Consider the following 19,150-nt stretch of genomic DNA (forward strand, 5'->3'; position numbering starts at 1 on the left):
GGTTGATGATGGAAAATCTCCCGGACAGGATGAAGAGCAAGTATATGATAGGAGGCGCGCAGATATTGGGGAGGCTACTCGTGGGATTATTAGTAGCAAACCTTATTATCTTGTGGACGACGCGAAGGCTTGTAATCATGTAGGGGACTCATCGGTAAAGAAAATTCGGGTCTCTGCGCATACCACTAATTTCAGTTGGCTAAATAGGAGTATTATTGGGATGACAACTTCTGCCATAGATTTTCATTTGTTGACTGTAACAGCTCGGATGAATTGGCCTAACGTGGTAAAGATTTGCGAGAGGGGGACGTATAAAACTTTATTAGTTTTCGATAGCCTTCGTAGTGTGGAAGAAGCTTTTGCTCTGAAACTGGATGGCCTTCTAACATTCTTCAGAAGTGTTAGACGGTGGAATGAGGCTGAACGATGTGATAAGAGAAGAGTTTTGCTGGAGTGCGTTGGGATCCTTTTATATGTTTGGTCAGACGCTACGTTTTGTTTGATTGGTAAACAGTGGGGTGAGGTGGTGTCATATGATGCTGCAACAATTTCTCTTATGTCATTTAGGGTAGGGCGTGTGCTGATTTATACATTTCGGCTTGACGCCATTAGTGAAAGAATCCATCTCGTTGTAGGCACGACTGGGTTTGATGTGGTGGTTAAGGAGGTGGGAAGTAATGCTTGGGCCTTATCCGGTTGTATGTTGAAGGAGGTCGTGGCCGACAATCGTGGGCCCATGCTCGGCAGCGCCTATGATGCTAGGGAATGTAGTCACGTGCAGGTAGTGGGACGGGAAGCAGAGGCAGAGATGGTTGTCATGGTGGCAAGGGATGAAGAATAGTAGGAGGGCGAAATGGTAATACCCCGGAAGATTTTGAATGAATGGAGTACAAAATTTTTGAGTTCTAAAACGGCAACGACAACAATCAAGGGAGTTAAAGGGACAACGGCTGACGGTGTAGGATTGCTACCTAGTATTGCGGAAGAAGATTCAGGTCGAACCTTATCCTGGGACTATGGAAGTGATTGTAGGGCTCCTGGAGCTGAGATCAGCAGTATGTACAGGGAAAGTACGGCTGCGAGTGGGGCGCAACGCGAATTGAATGACGTAGTAGGGTGCGGTGATAAATCCAGTGGGTCGAGTGCGGCAGGGATGTAGCGTATTGATGGTGGCTTGGAGATGGCGAGGCTGAGAGGGGAGGTCTCGTCTGGGTTGGTGGGTCCCCTTGAGCTCGTTGACATACAGAAGGGGGAACGGGTTGTGATTTGGCATGGGAGGGGATAAAGACAGGTTGCGGTCCGTACAAAAAATGTTCAAAAAGGGTTCGACCGGTTAAAGGACCGGACGATTTGGAAGGCCAAGGTCTGGCAGTAACGGCGGAGGTAAAGGAGGATGGTGCAAGGGGGGAGCCAGAGGACCTGAGGGATGTAACACTGGATGCTGACAGTGATACCGGCACAGAAGAGTCTGAAAATAAACGTGAGAATAACATGCAAGAGAACAGGAAGGCTTGGGACCTGGCAGTTGAATCTGGAGCAGCTCAGTACAATAAGGAAGATGATATTATGGTAGTACTGCAGGCACAGAATGAGGCAATAGCCCGGAAGAAAAGGCAAGCAAAGCAAAAGGAGAAAGTTAGAAGAAGTCGCCCAAAAAATCAGAGTAAGGTGTGTATAGCTGGTTTTAAATGATTTTTAGCTCTTGGAACGTTAGGGGGTTGGCGGGAGTTGGAAAATTGAGTATGGTGAAAACCTTTAGGCGAAATTTTAATATACGTATGCTAGGCCTGGTAGAAACTAAAAGAGAGGTAGTAACTAAATTTGATGTTGTGCAACTGTGGGAAAATGATGCGATAGGATGGAAGTATGTCGGGGTGGAAGGTGCTTTAGGTGGTCTATTATTGATGTGGGATGAAACAATTTTTAAGATAGGCAACTGTTATAAAGGAGATAGATGGTTGTGCGTGGAGGGAGAGCTGATCAAGCGTAGTTTTTGTTGTGCTATTTGTTTAGTGTATGGTGCGCATACTAGGAATGAAAAGCTGGTTGTGTGTGAAGAGCTGAACTTTTTATCTGGGTTATGTCAAGTACCTTTTTGTTTTATGGGAGACTTTAATGAGGTCGTTAAAGTGGAAGAGCGAAAAGGGGCTACTACTTTTACAGGGTCGGCAGCAGACTTTACATCTTGGATTCAGGATATGGAACTAGTGGACTTAGACTTATCTGACCGCCTGCTTACCTGGTTCAGGGGCCAATCTTGTAGCCGCATTGATAGAATGTTGGTTACTTTGGAATGGCAAGAAGAGTTTCCCAATACAAGGCTACGAGGTGGTCCAAGAGGGTTATCGGATCATTGCCCAATGGTGATGGAAGCTGCAAGGGTCGGAAGGGGGCCGAGACCTTTTCGAAGTCTTGATTCATGGTTCACTCATGAAGGGTTCTTGAGAATGGTGAAGGAGGAGTGGAGAAGCCTAGGGGAGGTGCGGTTCCTGGACAAGTTAAAGGCCATGACATTTCCTTTGGGCAAATGGCATAGAGAGAATTTTGGGTCTATGGACATGAGGATTAAAAAGTTTGAGGAGGAGATCAAGAAAGTAGACGATATGGTCAGTAATGGAGTGCATGATGGAACCTTGGAAGCAAGAAGGAAGGCGCTAGTCAGCTCTTGTAAGAGGTGGTATATCAGGAAAGAGGTACATTGAAAGCAGATGTCAAGATCCAGGCATGCAAAGGAGATGGACAAAAATACTCGGTACTTTCATAATTTAGCCTCAGCTTGAAGGAGGAAAAACCGGATTGATGCTTCAATGATTCATGGAAGAGTAGTGAGGAATCAAGCCAGGATTAAGGTGGCTATAAGAGATTTCTACAAGGACTTATACCAATAGGAGGTGTCACCTAACGTAGGCTTTCGGGATGGGTTAGTAATACAGAAAGATGTGGAAGAGGCAACAGAACTGGAGTTGATGCCATCTGTTAAAGAGATAAAGGAGGCAGTATGGAATTGCGAATCAACAAAAGCACCAGGAAGTGATGGATATAATATGAATTTCATCAAGAAGTGTTGGGAAGAAGTTGGCTAGGAGTTTACTGCAGCAGTCTTGGATTTTTTTCGGTCTTCTATGTTACCTAGAGATTCGAATATCACTTGGGTGGCACTAGCACCGAAGTTTGTTAGGGCTAAAGAAATAAAAGACCTCAGGCCGATTAGTATGGTGGGTTGTGTGTATAAGGTCATATCTAAGTTATTGGTTCGGAGAATGAGGAAGGTCATGCCAGGGTTAGTAGGAGAGACACAGAGTGCGTTTGTAAAGGGCAGAAAATTCATGATGGGGCATTGATAGCCTGTGAGACCATGCAGTGGCTGAAGGCTAAAAAGAAGAGTGCTGCGATTATTAAACTTGATTTTCAAAAGGCATACGACCAGGTCAAATGGAGCTTTGTGGATATTGTTTTGCAGAAGATGGGCTTCAGCCATATATGGAGGGGGTGAATTAAGGAGTGTGTTTGCTCTGCGTCTATGTCGGTTTTGATAAATGGGTCCCCCACTAAGCCTTTCAAGATGGAAAGGAGACTACGACAAGGAGACCCTTTATCGCCGTTTCTGTTTGTGCTAGTTGTTGATGTGCTACATAGGATGATTAGGGAGGCAGTGAGGAATGGCCGCATCTATCCACTTTTGGTTCGAAGGGATAACATTGAGCTGTCGCACTTACAGTTTGCAGATGATACCATTATCTTCTGTCCTACTATGGAAGATACTATCAGGAACTACAAGCGATTGTTATGTTGCTTTGAGCTGATGTCGGGGTTGAGTATCAATTTTGAGAAGTCTAGCTTCATTCCGATTAACAGTGATCGGCATTGGACGCGTAAGATGTGTCAGTTGCTGCGATGCAAGGAGGAGTCTCTACCAGTCCGATATCTTGGCATTTCTCTTGGAGCAAATCCGAGGCTTGTGAAGACTTGAAAACCGGTGATTGATAAGGTGGAAGACAAGTTAAGTCTGTGGAAAGCAAATACCCTAAACAAAGCGGGTAAGCTGGTTCTTATTAAGTCTGTTATGAATAGTTTGCCTATCTACTATCTTAGCCTATACAAGATGCCAAAGGTGGTAGCGGAGAAGTTGATCTCACTCCAAAGGCGCTTCTTGTGGAGTAAAGAGAATGGGAGAAATGGGATACCACTAGTAAAATGGGAAGTGGTGATGGCTCCAAAAAAGGCAGGTGGTCTGGAAATTGGAGACGCAGTAATTCGGAATACAGATTTGCTCTTTAAGTGGTGGTGGAGGTTCTCAAAAGAGAATTGTCCCCTGTGGAAGAAAGTCGTCTGCTCCTGTAATAACTTGAATCCGAATGAGATGCTGTGTGGTCAGCCTGTACCTACAAAGGGGGGTCCTTGGAAGGATATTTGCCAGTTACAAATCAGTGAGCCACATGTGAGAGAAAAAATGATCAGGGGTTTGTATATGGATGTAGGGAATGGCAGAATAGTACGATTCTGGGAGGATATATGGTTACCTCACGGTGTTCTTAAAGAGTTGTTTCCAAGGCTTTTCTCGATCTCATACCTCAAAGATTCTGTTATTGGGGATTGCGGATTTTGGGATGGGCTAGAGTGGATATGGAATTTTCAATGGAGGAGAGAGCTTTTTCAGTGGGAGTTGGAACTAGTAAACCAAATCCATCAGATTTTACAGTCCGTTCAGCTAATATCTGAGAGGGAGGACAGAGTAGTCTGGAAATTTGATAGATATGGTATTTATTCGACTAACTCATTTGTGCAGGTGTTGCAGGAAGCGGCTCTCCCGGAGGAAATAACAAGCTATAGCTTCACAAGTGCGATTTGGGAGGGTTTCGTTCCACCAAGGATCGAGTTATTCTCTTGGTTTGTGTTGGTGGGGAGGGTGAATACTAAGGACAGACTGTGTAGACTAGGTGTAATTAACCCAAATGATCGTACATGTGTCTTATGTGGTAAGTCTGTGGAGTCTGCTTTTCATTTGTTTGCTGGTTGTGAGATTTTCTGACAGGTGTGGTGTGCTTGGCTATTCGCTCTTGGAAGAAAATGGACCATGTCTGGCACACTCAAACAACACTTTGAAAGCTGGGCAAATGCCGCAGCAAGAAGAGGTGAGAGGAGGAGGTGAGTGATTGGCTTCTTTGTTGTTATCTGGACATTTTGGCTAGAACGGAATGATAGAATCTTCAGGAATCAAAGTTCACGTGTGGTGGATATTATTAGTAGATCCTTCTTGCTCTCTGATGAGTGGAGTGGTGGTGAACCCTATGGTTGTTGATGGCAATGCCGAAGATAACTAGGGGTTGTCATGACTAGAGTTGTCGGGTTGTTCTTTATTATTTTATATGCTCCACCTTGTTGTGTTGAGCTTTTTCCTTTAAAAAAAATGTGTCGAATATTACCAAATGTTACTTTTTAAAATTTTTCCAACAACTTTGTCTAGATCCATTTTTCATTTCTTATGTTACAAGATAAAAGAAAAAAAATTTAAAATATTCGGATCTCGCTCATAATCTTTTATCAGGGAAGATTGCGAATTGTTGGATGCATTGAAAATTATTACAATATGTTAACTTGAAAGACAATAATCTTAGAGGCCGAATTTCTCACTTAATAAATTTTTCGTCCAACTTAATTTCATTTATTTTAGTCAATAATAAATTATCTGGTGAAATGTCTCTTTCATTGAGTATGTTCTCCCTCTTAGTTCCTCTCCGAAGTCTCCATAGTAGTCGAGTGCTCCCTACGATGATCCCACAAGTGGTATCAGTGTATGTTCTCTCATTTGATTCCTCTTCGAAGTCTTCCCGGTGGTCGAGAGCTTCTCACGGTGGCCCAACAAGTGGTATCATCTCACTTGATTCCTCCTCGAAGTCTCCCCGGTGGTCGAGAGCTCCCTACGATGGCCCAATAAGTAGTATCAGAGTATGTTCTCTCAGTTAGTTCCTCTTCAAAGTCTTCCGGTGGTCGAAAACTCTCCATAGTGGCCCAATAAGTAGTATTAGAGTATGTTCTCTCTGGAAGTTAGTTTCTGATCAAGTTCACTCTCTTGTTTTGCATAACAATTCAATCAATGGTAGCATTTCGAATGTATTACTTAGTTCAAAAATTTTAATGCTGAGTTGTAATAATTTGAGAGGTAGTGTGTCACGAGTATTACCAAATGTCACTCTTTTATATTTATCCAACTACTCTTTGTTTTGATTTATTTCTCATTTCTTATGTCACAAGACAAAAGAAAAAAATAATTTGAAATATTTAAAATTTTTCTTATAATCTTTTATCAAGGGAGACTCTGAGTTGTTGGATGCATTGAAAATCACCACATTATATTAATTTGGAAGGTAATAATCTTAAAGGCCAAATTTTCTACTCAATTGGTATTTTGTCCAATCTAACTTCATTTAGTATATTCAATAATAGATTGTCTGAAATATTATCTCTCATTGAGAAATTGTGAAAAGTTTCATGTTCTAAATCTAAGGTGAAAATGAATTTTCAGAAACTATATCAAATTGGATGGTACAAAATATAATTATGCTCCAATTATAATCTAATTTATTTAGTGGTAATATTTCCACTACAATATGCAAACTTAATTTTTTCAAGATATCGAATCTGTCAAAACAATTTATCAAGGTCAATTTCAAGTTGTTATTACAATATGACAAGCATGATTTTTAAGAATGAATCATTTGATTCATTTGGTGTTACTTTTCCTAAGATTTTTTATAAAAGTTACTTTATTTTTGTCTTCACTTATAATCTTATTATGCTCATTAAGGGTATTAAATTAAATTATACATATTCAATGCGTGACATTAATTTTTCAAGTAACAATCTATCCGGATTGGTACCAATAGTATTGTTTATGCTCACTGCGCTTTGAATTTATCTCACAATCAATTGATGAGAATGATTTCACAAAATATTGACAACTTGGTATTATTAGAATCTCTTGATCTCTCAAGTAACTTTTATTTTGAGAACAAATTTCTCATGTCATGTCTAGTTTGTCTTTTCTTAGAGAACTGAATCTCTCTTGTAATAATTTTAAAGGCAAAATTTCATCAGGGATCCAACTTCAAAAATTCCAAAATTTGAGTTATATGAAAAATTCAAACCCATGTGAATCTCCACTCACAAGGATATGCTCATAAGATGAGGAACTACCAAATAAAAAACAGATAAGAGAAAATTATGACAATGATGATGACAACTTTAAATTTTATTCATGGTTCTATATGATATTAGGATTTAAATTTGCCACAAAGTATTTAGTAGTTTAGAGTACAATTTTCTTCGATAGAAAATTCAAAGATTTCAAATTCTTAAACATGGTATTTCAAAAACTCAACTTTATGGTTGAAATTGTGGCACGATAGTGAATCATTTATCTCTTGAGTATCCGTGTCCGAGTTTAAAACATCCAAATTCAAAACATCTGAGTTGAAAATATCCGAGATCATCACATGGTTGACATCGAGTAGTGATAATTATTAAATAAAGTAACAAATTATATTCAATTTTTTAAATTTTACATGATACTTCTTTAAATATATTTTCTTGTACTTTTGAATGCTAAAAATTTGATATAATTTTATTTTATTGCCATAAATGGTAATATTTAAAAAGAATATTTTATTATCATCAATCTTATTTTTCTTTCATTTAAATAAATATGATAGGCTAAGATTATATTTTATTGTCGTAAACGATTTGTTAAAGTGTTATTTTTAATATACATATTAAAAAATGTTAAAAACAAAAATTGTTCGGCATAATTTTAGTTTTACAAAATTAGTGATTTAAAATTTTGATCTCCATAATTTTTTTTTTTGTAGTTTTAGTCTAACGTATTATTAGGTATTTATTCTCAAATTGATATATACATGTGTAATGATTATAATAACAAATTTTATTTATTTTTAATTTTTCATTTTATTAAAACTACACCCGAAAAAATTATACAAACCAAAATATATACTGCAGATTTTTACATTAATTTTGTCCCTTTTTTTTATGCACTAGTACATGAAATCTCAAGTCTGTACTCTGCTTTAATTTTTAGTTGATAATAATATATATTTATGTTCACACATGTTAAGGAATTTTAACTTACCGTTGTCTATATATATATAATTTGCAGGTTTTTGAGGTAGATAATATGATTGGACTTGTTATTCCAACAAAATTTTGAATGTGTGTTATTACTTAGACAATAATAAATTTAGTTATAATAACTTGATATGTATTTATCAAGGTTTTATTTTAAAATTATTTTAATTTCTCTCTTGCAAAATTGATTTTATTTTTATCTTTGTAATCTGTTGGATATATGTACTTCGTGGTAAAATTGTATTGTTGAAATCGTAAAATATATTTAAAGTTATTTTTATTGTTTAACAATATATTGTAACAATAATGTTTAAATGACAATAAAAAATTAGTTCAAATATAAATACGTATATTATTTAGTATTCATTAATTATCATTAAAATTAATGTAAATAAGTTTGAGCTGTTTAATTTAAATTACTTTGTTATTGTCTTTCTATCGTTACCGATATTATAATAAGTAGCTAGTAGTAATATATTTATGATGCATTCGTGTCTCTCTTACTTTTTTATTTTTCACTTATAATAATTTTTTCCAATATACATGGCTGATTCAACTTCATTCTTCAATTATATTACCATTCTAAATGATGTAGCATTTGTAAGCAATACTAACCTATTAGTAAAAAAAAAAAAGTTATAAAACTTTTAACAAAATATAAAAATAATTAACATATATCATATTAAACGATGATAATTATTATTATGCATGTATATATCAACAAGAAGCCGCAGCAATTATATGTTCTAGTATTTTAAGAAATTAAAGGATAAATTATACTTTCTCATATATATGTAATTATGTATATATAATAAGTTTGTTTTTACATTTTTAACATAGGGGCCTGCTACACATACAAGTAAAAAGGCCCTACAAATTTTACAAGTTCCCAACCCACACATCATTTACACGCGCACTCATCTCACTTTGAATGGAGCGTAAATTACACGCGTCCCACTCAAACGGTTTCTCTTCGCAAATAGCGCTCCTTAATGGCGCACTCTTCCACTTCTCCAACCCGTTTAAAGAAAACACAAACCGTCCATTTTCGAGCAACATTCCAAACTACAGAAATAGCACTTGTCGCGAAGATTAGAACTCTCCATCAACACAACGTAGAACTCTCGATCAAGAATCTCAAGAAAAAAACGAAGTTATAATACTCAAGGTACGTTATGTTACTATTTCACTCATATTCTATATTTTTCAGATTTCGAAAACGAAGAACTAGGTTTTACTGTTCTTCTACATTCTTCTAGGTTTTACTGTTCTTGTTCTAAGTCTCATTTTACAGTTTTTAATATTCTACTTGTTCTACGTTTTACTGTTATTCTTGGTTCTAGGTTATAGTGTTCTTCTTAGTTGTTCTAGGTATTACTGTAGTTGTTTTTCTAGTTCTTCTGGTAATTGATTGTTTGGAATATAATGCGTAATTTGCTGGGTGTATATAAAGTAAGTTGTTGGGTGTATATCACATACTTTGTTGGGTGTATATTTTTGAACTGATATACTGTAATGTATTCAACAGTTGCACTGTTCTAATATTTGATTGTCCATGGGTGTATATTACTTGACCTTGTAATGTTGCTTGTCCTTGTATATTAATGCTTGTTTGAGTGATATCTGACTGATATCTATGGGTGTATCTGACTCATATCTATGGGTGTATCTTATTTATATCCTTGGGTGTATCTTGCTGATATCTATGGGTGTATTTTTCTAAACCAATATACTGTAATATATATTCAGCAGTTGCACTGTTCTAATATTTGATTGTCCATGGGTGTATATTACTTGACCTTGTAATGTTGCTTGCCCTTGTATATTAATGCATGTTTGAGTGATATCTGACTGATATCTATGTGTGTATCTGACTCATATCTATGGGTGTATCTTATTTATATCCTTGGGTGTATCTTGCTGATATCTATGGGTGTATTTTTCTAAACTGATATACTGTAATATATATTCAACAGTTTCACTGTTTTAATATTTGATTGTCCATGGGTGTATATTGCCTGAACTTGTAATGTTGCTTGCCCTTGTATATTAATGCATGTTTGAGTGTATCTGACTGATATCTATGGGTATATCTGGCTCATATCTATGGGTGTATCTTATTTATATCCTTGAGTGTATCCTGCTGATATATATGAGTGTATTTTTTATTTCAGAAAAAATGGCAGTCAGAAACCAAGTTGGAAGAAATGTAAGTGTGCTTAGATGAAATAAATGTCAGCTAGGTAAATGTGTTTAAAAAGTAAATAACTCTGTATTACATTTCTCAATTAACATGGTTGATTAAACAGAATATTCTTTTTAACTGTAGGACGAGGTGGACCACTTTAGAGTGGAATATGCTTCCAGGATTCTATTCCATGACATGAATCTAGACAAAGCTGAAGCCATTAGGAAAAGTAATGCAATAAGACTGTTCAAGCCATCCTCGTTTTTATTGAGTCCATATTGTCAGATAGATTCTGAGGATATTGACACTGTTTAATGTAAATGTTATATAGTCCTGTAACAAATTGAACACATGCTATAAAAATTTTCCAATTATAGTTCTGTTTATTGTAAAATTTCTTTCAATAATTAAAATCTCTCTGCTGTATTCAAAATGTATGAATTACAGGTACTATAATATGAAGGAAAAAATCAAACTAAATATACATCCATAACTTGCCATTTTTTACACCCAAAGAACGTTGAATATACACCCAAAAATCTATCCCCCTGATGCTTTATCCCTAAAACCCTAAACACGAAACACTTAAAACCTAAACTCTAACATGTACCCCGTAAACCATAAAACCCTAAACCCTAATACCCAAAACCCTTAAACCATTGTAAAAAAATAAACAGTATTTTATAACATAGAGATCCTTTGCGTGCTTCTCATCCCTGTCCAGAAGTGGTGATCCAGATAGATTGGAACCCATATATGACGGTCTTCATAGAGATCTGCAGAATACACCTAAACACAGACTATAAATACACTCGAAGAAAATTAAATTTACACCTCTGCTGCAGATTTTTTAAACAAATATTACCTGAAAGCCACTTGTTGTCCACAAGACCAAAATTCAGCAGAAATTCATTCCAATTCCTATCAAATGAGTCTTTACTATGAGAATTCCAAACAACTTCGCTCATTTCTTGTTCAATTTCTGCATGTCCCTTATACCCGTTTAATTTGCTTGGAATCTTCTTCATGATGTGCCAAATACACCAACGGTGAATTGTTGTTGCCATACAGGCCTCTAAAGCCCTTTTCATTGATGCGCATTGATCGGCGAAAAACCCTTTCGGAGCATTTCCTCCCATGCAACGAAGCCAACATTGAAATAACCATTTAAATGATTCAATTTCTTTGTTTTTCATCAAAGAGCATCCGAGAAGTGTTGACTGACCGTGGTGATTCACCCCGACAAAAGAACCACAAACCAAATTATACCTGAAACAAATTACCATAGTGCAGAATGAAAAATCATTACGTACACCCAACAAATGCTTTGTATATACCCAAAAATATACACCTCTGTGGCAGATTCATAAAACACATTAATTTAGAATCATAAAAAGGGACAGTTTATTACCTGTTTGTATTGTATGTGGTGTCAAATGAAATAACATCTCCGAAATACTAGTTCTTGTAAAATTTTCTAGCATCTTCAAGGGTGGTAAAAGTCATTCCAACCTTCGGAATAAACTGGTCATCAACAACAGAGAGAGGCTGCAGAATACACCATGTCAAAAACTATAAATACACCCAATCATTGGTAATATAATACACCCGAACGGCACCAACTCAACTAAAATGACAATAAAAGCCATAAGCTGTTAATACACAGGCTGCAGAATACACCATGACAAAAACTAAAAACATACCCAATCATGTCTCATATAATACACCCGAACGACAACAACTCAGCTAAAATAACAGAAAAAGCCATAAATGTAAATACACTCACACTGCCAAAACAAATACACCCAAAGAAAGCTCTGATCTACACCCGAGCGTCTGCTATAAATTCCAGATAATCAATCAAATACATTACATTCAATCCACAGATTTATGTTGACGTGTTAGTCTCACAGTCAATGTTCACGAATTATTCAGCTACACAATGCTACACAAATTACTGCAACAAAATTCAGAGTAAACGTATGTAAATCAAACCTCAGGAACTTCGTTAGATTCAAATTCATAATCCACTTCCCCCTGATTCAGCTGAGAATCTGAGGTTAAATCATCCATTATCTTCAAAACGAATCCAAACTTTGATTTCAGTAAACAAAAATCGATAGAAAACGAAGCTAGAGTTAGAAAGAGAGAAGAACAAGAAGAAGAAGAACGAGAAGAAGAAGAACGAGAAGAAGAACGAAGAAGAAAACAAATCTAGAAATAAGGAGAGAAGAACGAGAAGAAGAAAAACGATAAGGAGAACGAAGAAGGAAACAAATCTTTTAAATTTGGTAGTTACATATACGCGGGATCTTTATATAGCGCGTGTATTGGACGTAGAGCATGCAGCGCGTTTTGTGGGTTTATTGCTTAATGAACTTGTAAAGCATACAAGCCCTAATGACTTGTATGTAGAGCTTTTCTCTTTAACATATAAAATAATGATACATTCATGCTTGATCATTAGTCCTGATTCATCAACAAAATGGCAAGAATTAAAACTTTTACAAATTACATGCAGGTGTGTATTAATTTAATTCTTAATTAATGTATATTTAGTATTTACTTGATATATATATAAATTTAAGTTGTTTAACCAATTATATACTGTATCTTTTTTTTTTCTGAGAGATTTATGTCATAATAAAATTTATTTGTTTTTTGTCATTATAAATTTGTGGTAAACTTATTAAATATCCTATAAAGTATAAACTATTCAATCTTATCCTAATTAGTTATTTTTAACATTTGTACTTTTTTTATGGAATCTCTACATCTCATATTTCATTTCATCAATTTAAAAACGAAAAATAAAAATCGAGTTTAATTAACCAAATTAAGTAGAATAAATGATAAATTTGATGATCAATCTGCTAATTAGCAAATGTAAAGAGTATAATAAATTAGTTTCATACTGAAAAAATAAAAAAGAGTGAAAAATTTAAAAGATGAGAAATCATTAACTTAACATCATCATTATTAAAAGATTAGTTATTATAGACGTATATTTTTGATAAATTTTATTCCACAAAAATACAGACAAAATTTGTGAATTTTTTTTGTCGGTAACAAAAAAATAAACTAATATAAATTACAAATAGAAAAAGGAATCCGTCAATACTTCTATAAAAAAATTAATTTTTTGTAAAAAATAGTAAAAAAAATCTATCCATAATTAAATAAATAAAAATATTGTATTTTATTAAATTTTTACAGAAAAAAAAACTGTTTGTAATTTAAAATAATGGAACTCAAACTAGCTAAACTTTCTTCTTCTCTCCGTCATCGCACCAGCTTCTTCTTCTCCTTTCTTCACTCACAGCGCCACCGCCGGCCACCCTAACCGCAGCAGCTACCTTCTCTTTCTTCTCTTCTATTTTTAAACACCGAACCAGTAGAACACAGTCTCTGTCTCTCTTGTTCTTTCTCGTTCGCAAAACAAAGCAAACTCAAGCTCCACCTCTGCCGTGCCTCGCTCTCTCCTTTTATCCCCCTCAGTTCTGGCTCGCATATCTTCTCAGCGCCACAGCCATCGTTTTCTCCAGTCAATGCCGCGGCTATCTTCGCGCAAGTCCCAACTCTGTGGCGACTAAAATCAGTTTCACCGTTAACCGTGGTTCTATTTTTCTCTTTTTCCCTGTTTGAACCGTAAAGATCTGGACATCCTTCTTTTCCTCTGCCTTATTTTGATTGTCTCTGTTTTCGGGTTTTAGTTTTAAAATTTTTTTAATTTCTGTTGAGTTTAATTAATTTTGTTTAGTTAGTTTAATTTTAGTAATCAGTTTAGTTAGATTTGCTTTTTGATTAGTGGATTTGTAGGTGGTTAAAATAGAATTAGATTAGGTTTTGATTTTGAATAGCTGAGAAATAGGAGAGACGGTTTCTAAGGCATTGTTTGGTAAACAGGAATTGGGAAGAAAATGAGGAAGAAATAGGAGAGAGAAAGAGAGAGAGAGAGACAGTGACTCGGTGAGGTGAGTAACTGAATGACGAATTAAAACGAAAGGTTTAGGGGCGTAGGGACTAGGGAGGGAGACGAAACTATTGATTCCGCTACTGTGTAATTGAATGGAATTGAGTGCACAATAGAATTAGAGATAACACCGAAAACAAAGAATCGTGTAGAATCAAGGGAGCTAGGGTTTGCGATGAGTGAGAGTAACAGCAACAGCAACGGGGTGAGCAATATCAACATAACAAGATTTTGTGTTTTATGTCAGTATTTTCCACAACCACTAGGTTTTTCTTTTTCCATTTCTCTTTCTGTTTCTGTTACATAACAAGATTTTGTGTTTTATGTCAGTAAAAATGGGCAAGTTGTTGGCACAGTTTACAAGGACATGAAGGGTCCACGCTTTCCTACCATTGCTGTTCATAGCCAAAATGAAGAGTATGTTCTATCACCGTGAATTCTACTATTCTAGTATTAACCGTCCCTTCCTGTTTTTATCACACACTATTTATTTTCCAATGTAGTAGGTGTTTCTTCTTGCTATATATGAAGTCATCAATCTGATTATAGTAGTAAACGGCATTGAGATTTGAGTAGTTATTTTTAATCTTAAATTGTCATTCCTATGCTGAGCATGCATTTGCTTACCTTTGAATTTTCAGTTCTGCTTCACTAAATGAATGAGCCAGACTATTTTCAGTTCTGCTTTCCATATCATGTGAAGCTCAGTAAAAAAGGTTACTGTTCACTGATATACAGCGGCGATCATGACATGTTGATTCCTTACTTGGCAACTGAAGCATGGATAAGATCTTTAAACTGCTACATCATAGATGATTGGAGGCCATGGCACACAAATGGCCAAGTTGCAGGGTATTCCTTTAATTATAGTTATGTAACTAAGTTGAACTTGTCCATAGTAAGTAAGTTATGTAGTTAATGAATGTTTTTTCTTATGCAGATACCCAAGGACTTACTCATGGCTGAGGTGAGGACAAGGTTAGGCCCACCTCATCAGCCATTCTTTTGAATTTCTGTTGATGTCTTTATTGTATTTAGCAGCTGCTCTCTTTGATGTTCTCATTTTATGTTTTACCTCGCTATTGATATTTGTTGATCAGGTTCTTGAGTGTTTTGAACTTCAACCCGATAACAGTGTGTTTCTAGAGCTGATTCCTATTTTTCCCAAGGTTATTGTTCTAAGTTTTTCTTATTTCAATATCTGATATTGATTAGACAAGTTTTAATTTTTTTTTTTGCAGTCTCATGCTTCACAGATTCTTGGATTTAAGTTTCAATATTATCAGCACATGGAAGTCAGCTGCCCTGTTCCCTTTGGGCTCTATAAGCTCACAGCATTACTATTGATATTGATATTGATATTGATATTGATATTGATATTGATATTGCTGATGATGATATTATCTTGTGGTATAATTTTAATTTATCTATCTACTGGGCTCTACACTTGTCACAGTTTTTTGATGGATATGAATATCATGTGACATCATTTGAGCAGACTTACCAATGTTACCCTGCTTCGTTTATTGAGAAGGTTAGCATTAATTTTATGCATCCCTTGCTAAGTTTTTCTTGGCAATTAAATATGAGATATGAGATTTCAATTCTAAGGATCACCAATTTAATATGAGATTTCATTTTGCACTTATTTAATACCCCTTAGTGGGAAAGAGGATCCATCAATTTTATTTGTAATTTTCTTCATGCAGTAATTAATAATCACATTTATCCTAACTGTAGGTTCGATTTGTTATATGAAGAATGCATTGAGTTTAATAAGCTGGGACTTAGAGATAATGTTGCGCAGATATGTGTACTAGAGGTATATTGTATTCACATTCTAGTTGTAATTGCTTTGCCTAGTTCAATTTCTGTTAAAAAAAATTGAGAATCCTTATTTATCTTAAATGTTCACTCCTTTATTAATTTTCCTGTAATTCTTATTTGTATTCTACTCCTTTGAACAGTTCAAAACTCAAAATGGATCTGTCCCATCAAGGTGATTTCTCCCTTTTTTGGCTACATGACTTTGAACTTTTCTCCTATTATATTTTTTGGTTTTTGAGTAAGTGGAAGTATCTCGAGTTCTATTTATACTGGAAGAAAGAGCCTTCAGCCTCCTACATGACCTGGCAAATGGGATTTTGCTGCAAGTTTCTTATAGTTATGACTGAACAAGATTAACTTTGAACTATGCAATAGCTTGGAGTGTGATATTTTTAGTACTTCTACATGAAATTGCTAACCATTGCTTTGGGGACCATTGCTTCATATAACTCCAACCAGAATGCTTTCATGACAGCTTTTGGATGGAGCTTTTTTTTTTGGGTTGCTTTCTTAAAATTAAATAATTATTTTAAACAGTTTTTCAAAACCAATCAATAAATTAATTGTATGCAATTTTACATTGTTGTTGTTTTTAGTCACTGGTTGCACCCTCTTTTGAATTGGCATAAAGGTGAATAATTTTATAACCCTACTTACCTTAGTATGTTATATTTGACTTCCTTTTCTTTCTTATTGAAATTAATATCCTCCAACTCACATCAAATTTGGATAACTAGGATGTGTTGCTAAATATTAGCTTCTAATTAAGGTACATACGGTGAAGCATAACTTATTGTTTGGATTATTTGGTTGGTGTGTAATGCTTGCATTGCATAACTTATTGTTTGGATTGGATCAGACGTCTGACATTTATCTAGTGTATATGTATATAGGACTTTCCCTGGATATGTTATGACTTAAGAGATTGGAAAGCTATTCTTTATATATAAAACTTAGTTGGTTTAAGGAGTGGAAGGTAAAAGTAACATCTATATCATACAAATCATATCATATAAATTATTCTAAGAACAAGATTATTTTCTTATATCATAGTACCTTTTTTATGTGCAGAGCCACTTTCTTATTGATGATAATGATGAAGAGTTTTTTTTGGAGGGCTTTCAAGTAGGATGATGATGAGGAGGAGGACTATGATGATGATGAGGATGAAGATGACACAGAAGACTATAACTGATCGTTTTAGTATGGTTGAACAATATACTGAAAATTATAGTTGATGTATCAATACACTTTGTTTATGTTTTGAATTATATTGACTTGTTTGTTTATAGTACTTTTCTTTTAGTTTGATAATACGATAAATTTGTTTATTTTTTGAAATATTATAAATATTCGAATACAAATTAGATAAAAATTTGTATTTATTAAATTTATATTTATTTTGTATGGAAACAGGTTTATTTTGCAATGAAAAAATCTAAAAAAAATTTAATTTTACCTTACTGACGGATTTATAGAGGGATTTTTTGTCTGTATTCAGAATTTGAAATGGTTTTCTAAAGTTGCAGTTATCAATAAAAAATTTGTCAGAAAATTTGTTGTTAATTACCGACGGAAAATTAATCGGAAAATTTGATGTTTCATGGAAGTGGAGGGGAGAATTTACCAATGAAAAATCTGTGTTTACTGACAGAAAAAAATCTGTTAGTAAATAATTTCCAACGAGGTTTTTACAGAGGACAAAATTCGTTGGTAATTTCGTCAGTAACTAAAAATCCGTCTGTAATAAAGACCAAATCTGTCCGTATTAAACAATTTTCTAGTTGTGCAATCTTAATTTTCTAGTTGTGCGACCTTAAGATTTTGAGTTAGATGTGATATCTTTTTATCTTATGTTTTCTCACTTGGTTCTTTTCCAAAATCTCTCCGGTGGTCGAAAACTTCCTATGATAGCCCAACAAAATGGTATTAGAAGCCGATGATTAATCGGTCTGATAATTTAAAAATATTCAAAGTGAAATATTAAAAATCTTTTTGATAACTTGACACAATTAAATTGATAAAATAATTTTTTATGTCACGTCTTTCATAAAAGGTTAAAATGTTTATATTTAATATAGCAATATAACAAGTATTATTCAATATTTCATTACTAGTTTATATTTCGAGTTATTTGAATATTTAATTTACTTTATGTATTTTTAACTTTATTTTAATTAGTTAGTGAATTAGATTTTATGTGATCTTAGATTTTTCTTTAAGCTCATATAAAGGATATAGATAACTCTTAAATAAATTATTTTAGTCATCAATTTTTTATGAATAAAACAAATTTCTTTTGATTTTAATTTTGTATCATTATATTAATAATAAAAAATAAATATAATTAAATGAATGAATAAAATATTTTATAACATCAACCCTTCAAGAGAAACCATTGGGCGGCTAAAAACTTCACTTTGATTTATAAGAGACTACTTTACTATTATATCTTTTATAAAAATTTTAGGAAACCATGGCTCCATTGTCCCAATAAAATTTTACCTCCTAGTGGAGGAAGACCTCTTAAGAATAAAAGACATAGGGTTAAAGAGAGAGTCAAAAAAAGATTTTTCGTGTATAATTTTGTATAATTTTAAATGTTATCAGTTTTGGTACGTAGATCAAATAATACAATGCAAGTAAAAATTTTTAGATTTATGGAGATATAAAATAGCATATAAGTTATCATGCTTGCATATTCACCATTTAAGTCTCCAACAATTATTCCAATTATAACATATCCGATTTGACCTATGAACTAATATACAAACATACATTTCATGCTTGTTTGGGTAATAGCAATGGAATTTTCCAATATCATGCTAAGAATAGTTAGAATTTCTAAAAGAAAATACCATTCGTTTGATGAAAAATAAAAAAAAATATAAAAAATTTGAGTGACTGAAACTGAAGCAGCTACTTTCGAAATAACAGAAAAAAAAAAACGACGACTGAAATGACATTATTAGTACATAAATAAAATTGAACTCATTAATATCCTAAAGATATATTTTATCGTG

General features: G+C 34.3%; 2 protein-coding genes across 15 annotated transcripts; both read left to right on the plus strand.

Moving 5' to 3' along the window:
• The first annotated feature begins 4,063 nt into the window (after positions 1-4,063).
• Positions 4,064-10,642, plus strand: LOC107464342 (uncharacterized). Its single transcript, XM_016083274.2, has 5 exons — positions 4,064-4,672; positions 4,787-4,887; positions 5,033-5,132; positions 9,483-9,542; positions 10,469-10,642. The coding sequence occupies exons 1-5, from the start codon at positions 4,064-4,066 to the stop codon at positions 10,640-10,642; spliced, it is 1,044 nt and encodes a 347-aa protein (XP_015938760.2).
• Positions 10,643-13,583: 2,941 nt separating this feature from the next.
• On the plus strand, positions 13,584-17,468 carry LOC107464527 (uncharacterized). Of its 14 annotated transcripts, none has more exons than XR_008002482.1 (9): positions 13,584-14,717; positions 14,942-15,152; positions 15,241-15,278; positions 15,401-15,469; positions 15,542-15,834; positions 16,041-16,122; positions 16,268-16,299; positions 17,021-17,103; positions 17,199-17,468. XR_008002482.1 is itself a non-coding variant. In XM_052253763.1 (9 exons), exons 1-6 carry the CDS (start codon positions 14,476-14,478, stop codon positions 15,782-15,784), a joined length of 576 nt encoding a protein of 191 aa, XP_052109723.1. In that variant the 5' UTR covers positions 13,584-14,475; the 3' UTR covers positions 15,785-15,834; positions 16,041-16,122; positions 16,268-16,299; positions 17,199-17,468. The 14 variants fall into 14 exon arrangements, 1 of the variants encoding a protein (XP_052109723.1); XR_008002485.1 differs by lacking the exon at positions 17,021-17,103 and having other exon boundaries at positions 13,584-14,546; positions 14,631-14,717; XR_008002483.1 differs by lacking the exon at positions 17,021-17,103 and having other exon boundaries at positions 13,584-14,542; positions 14,631-14,717.
• The last annotated feature ends 1,682 nt before the right edge of the window (positions 17,469-19,150 follow it).

Source organism: Arachis duranensis, chromosome 9, assembly GCF_000817695.3.
Source record: "Arachis duranensis cultivar V14167 chromosome 9, aradu.V14167.gnm2.J7QH, whole genome shotgun sequence".
NCBI classification, from domain to species: Eukaryota; Viridiplantae; Streptophyta; class Magnoliopsida; order Fabales; family Fabaceae; genus Arachis; species Arachis duranensis.

Bases quoted from the DNA above. Each gene is read 5' to 3' on its own strand.
- LOC107464342 (XM_016083274.2), top strand. From the start codon at position 4,064: ATGAATAGTTTGCCTATCTACTATCTTAGCCTATACAAGATGCCAAAG. The intron at 4,673-4,786 runs GTAAACCAAATC...TCATTTGTGCAG, and splicing joins TTCAGTGGGAGTTGGAACTA to GTGTTGCAGGAAGCGGCTCT. The intron at 4,888-5,032 runs GTTTGTGTTGGT...ATTTTCTGACAG, and splicing joins AGGATCGAGTTATTCTCTTG to GTGTGGTGTGCTTGGCTATT.
- LOC107464527 (XM_052253763.1), top strand. From the start codon at position 14,476: ATGAGTGAGAGTAACAGCAACAGCAACGGGGTGAGCAATATCAACATA. The intron at 14,547-14,630 runs GTATTTTCCACA...GTTTTATGTCAG, and splicing joins AGATTTTGTGTTTTATGTCA to TAAAAATGGGCAAGTTGTTG. The intron at 14,718-15,038 runs GTATGTTCTATC...ACTGATATACAG, and splicing joins GTTCATAGCCAAAATGAAGA to CGGCGATCATGACATGTTGA.